Source organism: Populus euphratica, unplaced genomic scaffold (assembly GCF_000495115.2).
Source record: "Populus euphratica unplaced genomic scaffold, PopEup_1.0 scaffold739.1, whole genome shotgun sequence".
Classification (NCBI taxonomy): domain Eukaryota; kingdom Viridiplantae; phylum Streptophyta; class Magnoliopsida; order Malpighiales; family Salicaceae; genus Populus; species Populus euphratica.
In genome coordinates, this window is record NW_011500610.1 from 52,773 (window position 1) to 61,692 (window position 8,920).

Sequence of the window (8,920 nt, forward strand, 5' to 3'; positions counted from 1 at the left end):
CTCAATATTAAATAATAAAAGTAAGAAGAAAAAGAAAAAAAAGAGTTAACCCAATTAACCCGCAATTCATGTAATGAGAGTAGGATGACGCAATAAAAAAAAATCTAATATTATAAGATGAAGTTTTTTTTAAAAAAGCATTAATAGAAAAAATATGAAAAAAAAACTATTACAATGAATAATGCTCTATAAAAAGGGGTACAACAAAAACCCCTTATCATTTAGTTTTTCTTGTTAATTAATGTGTCTCCTATAATCTTGATGCTTTTGAAAAAAAAATACATATGTGATATTTAGAAAAATATTTTTAAATGCAACATGAATAAAATTGAAAGAATAGTGAAACTAATCACGCATCCTTTCTTTTCTAAATGATAATTAACTTATATTATAATATAAGTTGCTTCAACTTTAATATTTAGACTCCTCAAACATTTTATGCGCCTTTATAATCTCTTATCATCTTTTGTATAGATGTTAACTTGTTTAAAAGTTTAACATAATCAGTATCATTTCAAGAGCCTTATTACAACTTTTGGGCAATTTTACCTATTAAGGTTTTGAAAACACTTAAAAAAGATTTCTAAATAAATAAAGCTTCTTTTCCTCACACTTCTATTTTTTCTACAAGCTACTTAACTTGTGTATAAGCCTATAGACATCAAATCACACATACTAATATACTTCCTCAAAAGAAATTTTAAAGACATTGATAATCTTCTCAATCTTTTGCTTTATAAAAATAACAAGTAAACTATTGGGTTTATTTTAAATCACGTGTCCAAATAAGAAAATAAACACTCAGGTGCTTTGTCCATATATAAAAGCCTAAAGTTATCATATTTTAGGATTAAAGTTTATTTGTAAATGCTTTTATTTTCTACATTTTGGTGGTTATGGAAAACAAATAATAGGTGAGTTTTGAATTACTTTGGGATCTTGGATGAAAGAAACTTTTTTGTGATACCTTATAGTCTTATACTTTTTCATAATAAATTTCTTTTATTGTCTTGCTCTTGGGGTAGGTCTAAGTTGTTAAATCATATAAACTTTGTGTTTTTTCTTATGTGATTCATTGTGCTTATTCTTTTATATATCTCTACTTTTCAATTAGTTTGAGATTATAGGGTTGTTTTCATAACAAACTAGTATTAAAGCTTGCCTGGTTATCGGTTAGCTTTCACAATGGTGATAAAAGTAATGTCGACGATGAAATTTGATGTAGAAAAATTTAATGGTTGGAACAACTTCAATTCGTGACATATTAAAATGCACGCCTTATTAGTTCAACAATATTTATTAAAGGAACTAAAATGTGTAGACAATTTGACTAAAAGAATAGATGATAAGGAGAAACAAGATCTCATAAAACAAGCATATAGTGTTATTCAACTTTATTTGTTTAATGAGAATTTGAGAAAGGTTGTTAAGGATACTATAGTTACTAGATTTTGAACAAATTTTAATACTCTTCACATTACCAAATCCCTGACAAATCGATTATATCTGAAGTATGAGTTATATATTCTTTAGATGAAAGAACTTATGCCCATTAAAGACCATATTAATGAATTCAATAAAGTGATTTTAGATTTATAAAATGTTGATGTTAAGTTTAAATATAAGAACCAAGCTTTGATTTTGTTATGTTCATTACCTCTTTTTTATGATTATTTTATTAGTACTTTATTGTATGGAAGAAATAGTCTTAGTTCATAAGATGTTAAAACTTTATTAAACTCTAGGGAGTTAAAAACGCAAGTATCAAAGAATTATATTACTAATCATACAAAGGGTTTGATTGTAAGGGGTAGAACAAATAATAAAGGGTTCAGGAAGTGGAGGAAGGTTTATATCAAAATTAAAGTTTGGGAACATTAAATGCTTTAAATGTTATGAAATGGAACTTTATGAAGAACTATCTTAAGTGTAAATATAAGACAAAACGAAGAAAATCTCTGATGCTGTAAATGTTTTTAATGAAAGGAAAGTTTTTTATGATATTAAAAGTGTTTTAATTGTGTCTATTGGTAGTTCATGTGATGAATCAATTATTTATTTGGCTTGAAAATATCATATTTATCCTAATAGAAGTTGGTTCGACACTTATAAAGTTGTCAATGATACTATTTTATTAGGAGACAATAAAGGACTTTCTATTATTAGTATGAATAAAATTTGAATTAAGATGTATGATAAAAGTGTTAGGACATTAGAGATTCGACATGTTTTAGAAATGAAGAAGAATTTAATTTCTTTAAGTCTTTTTTATTTTCAAAGTTATGGTTATTCAACTAAAAGTGGAGTTTTGAAGGTTTGTAAAGGTGTTCTTGTCATGATAAAAAGAAAGTTAGTTAATGGTCCTTACCATCTTCAAAGTTTAATAATTATTGATTTAACTAGTGTATTATTTGTGGTTGGTTAGGATAATGGTTTACTTATTTATAGCATATATGGTTAGAACATATGAATGAAAAAGGAATAATAAAGTTACATGAATGAGATTTGCTATGCAATTAGAAAATATATAAACTGAATTTATATGAGCATTATGTTTATAGTAAACATTACAAGGTAAAATTCAGAATGTTTATTCATCATACTAAGGGTATTATAGATTATATTCATTATGATTTTTAGATGTCAAAAGGCGAAGTACAATGTCTATTGATATTTAATGATGACTACTTGAGACAGGTTTGGATGTATTTTTTAAAAAGAAAAAAGTGATGTGGTCATCACCTTTAATAAAGGAATTGTTAGACATTACACTATCAGGAATACACCACAGCAAAATAGGGTTGCAGAATATATGAATATGACACTCTTATCAAAAGCACATTGTATGCTTTTATAAGCTAGATTGTCATAAAACTTTTAGGCTAAAGCAGTTAACATGGCTTATCATATAATGAATAGATTTTCATCAATAGGTTTAGAGGAAAAGACTTTATATAAGGTATGGTTTGGTTCTCCAATTGATTATTCTAAACTAAGAGTTTGTGGTTCTCCTGTTTATGTTTAGGTTAATAAATATAAACTTTGGCTGAAAGTGAGAAGATATATAGTTCTAGATTATACATTTAAGGTAAAGGGATATCAATTATGGTGTATTAATCCTAAATCACGTAAGTTTATTATTAGCAAGGGTGTAACCTTTGATGAGTATGTTATATTTCATAAGAAAAAGAAGTTGATTAATATTGATGTTGAGATGGACTAAGGTACTAACAAACATGTGGAACTTGGTTAGAGTTTCAGAGACAATGCAAAAATATGCTTTAGTTGAGCTTATTGAAGAAGTGGTGCAAGATATTTTAATTAAAAATACACATAAAGAACAATCTTACAATATTGCTATAAAAAGATAAAAAAAAATACAAATAAAATCATCAGTTAAGTATGGTTATGCTAATATAGTTTATTTTTACTTGAATATTGCAAAAAATATTAATGACTATAAGCCTTATTCTTATAAAGAGGTAATTTCTTCCAAATAATCTTTTTAGTGGATGATTGTTATAAATAAGAATACTAAATATTTTTATATGAATAAGATATATGAACTTGTTAAACCATCATAATGCTAGAAGATTGTTGGGTGCAAATAGGTTTATAAAAGGAAAGATGGAAACCTAAGGGTTGATGATATAAGGTTTAAAATATGTCTAGTTGCTAAGAGCCTTTTACAATGAGAAGGTGTTAACTTTAGTGAAGTGTTCTCTCAAGTCGTAAGGCATAGTTTCATTTTGGTATTTTTTTTCTATGGTTTGTTTGATTAACTTAGAGCTTGAGTAGCTGTATGTCAAAATAACTTTTCTATATAGCAAGTTAGAGGAAAGGATATATATGTCTAAGCTAGTGGTTTTCATTACGCAAAGTAAAGAAGATCATGTGTTTTATTGAAGAAGTCATTATATGGCTTAAAGTAATCACTGAGGTAGTTGTATACAAGTTTTGATACTTTTATGCTTGGACATGATTATCTTAGGAGTGACTATAATAATTATATGTATTCTAGGAAGCTTTTGGATGACTTATTTGTGTACTTATTGTTGTATATTGATGACATGTTGATTGCCTCCAAAAATATATTTGAGATCAATGGTTTGGAAAATCAATTAAGTAGTGAGTTTAAAATGAAGGATTTATATGCAACTAAGAAGATTTTAGAAATAGAAATATGTAAACATCAAAGTGCTAGTAAGTTATACTTGTCATAGATTAAGTATCTTAATAAGGTATTTGAGTGTTTTGATATACAATACTATAAGTCAGTGAGTACTATACTTACAACTCATTTTAGGTTATCTTCATGCTTGTCATCAAAAACTAAGGACGAGAAAGAACATATTTTAGATGTTTCGTATGCTAATACAATTTGAAGCATTTTGTATGTCATGGTTTGCTCCAAACACTACAAGCCAATAAGTGTTATACTTACAACTCATTTTAGGTTATCTTCAAGCTCATCACCAAAAACTATGGACGAAAAGAAGCATATTTCAGATGGTTCGTATGTTAGTGTAGTTTGAAGCATTTTGTATGCTATGGTTTGCACTCATTCAATCATTTCATATGTTATTAATATGGTCAACATGTTTATAAAAAATCATGGTAAAGTTCATTAGCAGACTGTGAAATGGATACTCTATTATCTTAGAATCACTATAAATATTGGCTTGATATATGACAAATGTAGTAGCACTAAAAGTAATGTTAAGGGCTTTGTTGATTTAGATTATTCTAATGATTTAAACATAAATAGATTACTAACAGGTTATGTTTTCACCCTCTTAGGATGTGTCATTAATTGAAAAGCAATTTTACAATCCATTATCACATTGTCTATAACAAAGTTTAAGTATATGGCATTGAAAGAGGTAGTGAAAGAAACTTTATGATTAAGAGGTTGATTAGTAATCTTAGTTCGTCATATAATTTGATTGTTATATATTGTAATAGCTAGAGTGTTATTCGTCTAGCCAAGAATTGGAAGTGTCATGAAAGAACCACATATTGATGTCAAATATCACTACATTTAGATATCATGTCATAATGTGTTGTATTAGGTGAAAAGATTATTATAGTTGAGAACCTTGCAAATATATTGACGAAGCTTATCTTTACAGTCAAGTTCAAGTATTGCCTAGACTTGATTAATCTATGTAGTACTTGAAAGATGTTTGGTGGAGATAATTATAGAGGAGTTCAAGTTTTGTAACTTAGCTCAATTTAAGCCAAGGTTGAGATTTGTTGAGTTTGTCCTAAATTATGAGCTCGAGTGAGAAAATAAACATCCATGTACTTAATCTATATATTAAAGGCTAAAATGGTCATATTTTAGGGTTAAGCTTATTTGTAACTGTCTTCATTCTCTACATTTTAGTAACTATAGATAAGAGAGAATATGTAAGTTTTAGGTTACTTTAAGATCTTGGATAAAAGAGCAATTTTAACTTTTCTACTTTCTAATAGTAAATATTCTTAATCATCTTACCTTTGGAATATGTCTAAATTACCAAACCAAGTAAATTTAATGTGTGCTTTTATATGATTTATTGTGCTTATTTTTTTTTTTAGAATTCTCTACTTGTTAATTAATTGGAGATTTTAGAGATATTTTTGTAACATAAATTATCCCATCCTTGTTAGTAATAAATGAAAGAAGCGTTATTCTTAATTGGAAGGAATTCATATACATGGACAAATGGATGGATGATACAAATACAAAAATATAATGTTAAATTAGAAGAACATTAAATCATTAACTTGTGTTACACTGTGAGTCATGTCAATTTTTTATTAAACATAAAAAAAAAAATTTAGATTTTGCTATTTGTTTTAGATGAAAAAAATTTAAATCATATGGGAGTTGATCCGATATAACCCGGTTGACTTTATAGTTTAAAAGACAACTTGGATGACCCATAAGAATGTAGTTTGACTAAAAAAAACATTCAAGATGACATCTATTTTTAATATTAAGATAAAAACATATTGGATTGACTTGGTTCAACCTAAATTAACATGTCAAATCCACAACCTAGGTTATGAGACTAATTCTCAATCAACCCAATATTGAATGATAAAAATAAAAAAAAATCTATTAAGAAAATGATCTAAAAAATAAACCTAAGTTAATCTGTTAAACTAGTGATCTGGGTTATAAGACCGAGATAACCTTATAAAAAAAATAACAAAGTCCAATTTCTTATTAGCCCATTATTAAAGAATCAGATTAAAAATATAATTAAAAAATAAAATAAAAAATAACTTGAGTCAATCTGTTAAACTCATAATCCATGTTATAAGACCAAGATAATTTCATAAAAAGAAAAAAAAACATATAATTTAACCTGAGTTAACTTATCAAATCTACAATTCTGGTTATGAGACTTAAATAACCATATACAAAACATATTAAAATAAATTATAAAGCTCAATTTTCAATCAACATTGTTGGACCCAATGTTGAATGATGAAATTTGTAAAAATTAAAATTGAGAAAATGATGTAAAAATGAGTCAAGTCAACCTGGGTTAACCTGTTAAGCACTATTCTCGGTTTAAAAGATCAAGATAATCTAATTAAAAAACAAACTGAAGTAAATCATGAAACCTAATTGTCAATCAAACATATTATTAATTGATGAATCTGGGGAAAAAAAGTTAAAAAAAAAAAAAAAGTCAACTAGGTTAACTCATTAAAACCACAACTTAGGTAATAAGATAGGGACAATCTAATAAAATACAAATTCAATGTTAAAGAACTAATGACTCAAGTCATAAGACTAAAATAACCTTTTAAAAAAATAAAAATAATAGATTAATTTAACCTGGGTCAAAATGACACAACTCGCAAACTTGATCATAAGACCAAGATATCTCATGGAAAACAAATCAAATCTTATTATGAATTTCAATTCCCAACTGACTTAATGTTGAATGATAAAATTAAAAAAAAATCAATTAAAAAAGATACAAAAAACAAACTGAGTCAACTAAAGTTAACCTGTTAAGCATTATTCCTAAATTATACAGTCGAAATAACCTAATAAAAAGCAAATAAAGTAAATCATGAAACCTAATTTTTAATCAATCAAATATTAAAGGATAAAATTAAAAAAATAGTTAAAAAAAAAACTTGAGATAATTAGATTAATTTATTATTCATGTTATGAAAGTGAGATAGCCTAATAAAAAATAAATATAATATTAAATAAAAAAATTATATATAAAAAAATAATTAAAAAAAAACTACTGCTATTCTAGTTTTTTGTTAATGTATTCATAAGACCATCTAGATAAATCAACATGATAAAGGATAGGCGATGCGTCATGACACCTAGGATGTCGTTTACGTAGCATACTCTAAAACTAAGTGGAAAAGAAGATGCTCCATCTTTAAGAACAGATATGATCATGATGCTGCAGAGGACAAAGGCTTGACATGTAAAAAGGTAAAATCATAGGCTATGCCTATAAATATCCCAGCATCACTTCCTATTTTGTTCTTGCTGGCTAGTATTTGTGCAGTGCTAGCTAGTAAAGCTACAGCTATTCTAAACGCCAGCCTGCCATTTGAAAGCCGCATTTGAATGAACCTCAGTATAATTTGGATAACAATTAAGATACTGGATGGCTACATGCACAATTTGGACCTTTGTGAAGCAAAGGAAAATGCTTGTGTCAAGAGGAGTTCAAAGCTCCACCTTACAGCAAGATTTGTTGGCTTCTGAGCAACCAAGTTTTCGATCATTTTTATCCCCAGAAGGCAGAAGGCCATGGACTGATTGCCCAGGAAACTCTAGCAGAACAACTCCGTTTTAAAGCTAGGAATGTTAAGATTCAAGAGCATTTAGATAAACTAGGAAGAGAAAAAACAATAAAACCGAAACTCGAGAGGAAAAGAGCCGTCAAAGAAGAGGTCTCTGGATGAGCTTTGGTTCCGTCCACTACAAAACAAGAATGGTTTTGGCATGCATAACCAGTCTTGCTCGAACAAGGAATGGCATGTAAGCATATTTTTTGCACGACATGCTTTCACCTTTCAGACAAAATAAGTCCTTCGAGCAAACAAAAAAATATTCACCGATATTTACATTCGTAGAACACTTCGAGCATGGAGATGGACCATCCTTTTTTTCTGTTTTCCAATTTCCACTCCTCACTGGTGAGATATAGATGAAATTGGAAAAACCACACTACCACCATTGTCTTGATGGAGAGGAAAAGATATCTGTCAATTGTCTGTATTGGAATCTTATCTAACTATATTTTCAGTGCTAAGCATCAAGACCAGATACAGAGCTTCTGGAATAAATAGAGCACCTTATAGAACATTGCAATTAATTTTCCAATTTCTGCAGGTGCAGTTATAAAGTGCTGAAATTTCACAGGCACTTCGTAAGAGTTTCAAAGGGTGCAAACAAGCTTATTTGCTGCCAAACAAAACATAACATGCTTTCCAAACACACTGAACAGCATACTTATATGACAGGCTCCATTCAAATACTTCATGATGTCAAAATTTGACTAAATGAAGGCAACAACAACAGAAACCGGAGGAAAAAAAGGATGGGACGCTAAGATAGTTAAACAACTAAAGATACAGAAAGGTTACAAAGGAATTTTCATTGCTAAGACTGATAGACAGTGTTTAATAACTGTATGGTTACTACTGTATAACAAAAGAGGCAAAGCTAAACAGGAGTCTGCGACTCTGTAACCATGCAAGCCATAATACAACTTAATATTGACAAGGGAAACGTAATATGAAATAAGAGATCACAATGAGGTCAAAATATAAAATATAATGCAACCTCAATGAACCAATCATTCCTAATTTATTACATGTGTGTCCCTGAGGCATCAGAAGTTGAGAAAATTATCAACCAAAGTCAAGTTCTTTCAGCAGG

At 28.3% G+C, this 8,920-nt stretch overlaps 1 protein-coding gene across 2 annotated transcripts in view; it reads right to left on the reverse strand.

Moving 5' to 3' along the window:
• Nucleotides 1–8,568: 8,568 nt before the first annotated feature.
• Nucleotides 8,569–8,920, reverse strand: part of LOC105115658 (heat stress transcription factor A-4c-like) — a 2,252-nt gene continuing 1,900 nt past the window's right edge. The window contains exon 3 of one of the 2 annotated variants that reach the window (XM_011012612.1): nt 8,569–8,920. In XM_011012612.1, coding sequence (XP_011010914.1) covers nt 8,903–8,920 — 18 coding nt within the window. In that variant the 3' untranslated portion in view covers nt 8,569–8,902. The other variant, XM_011012611.1, reaches the window with a different exon arrangement.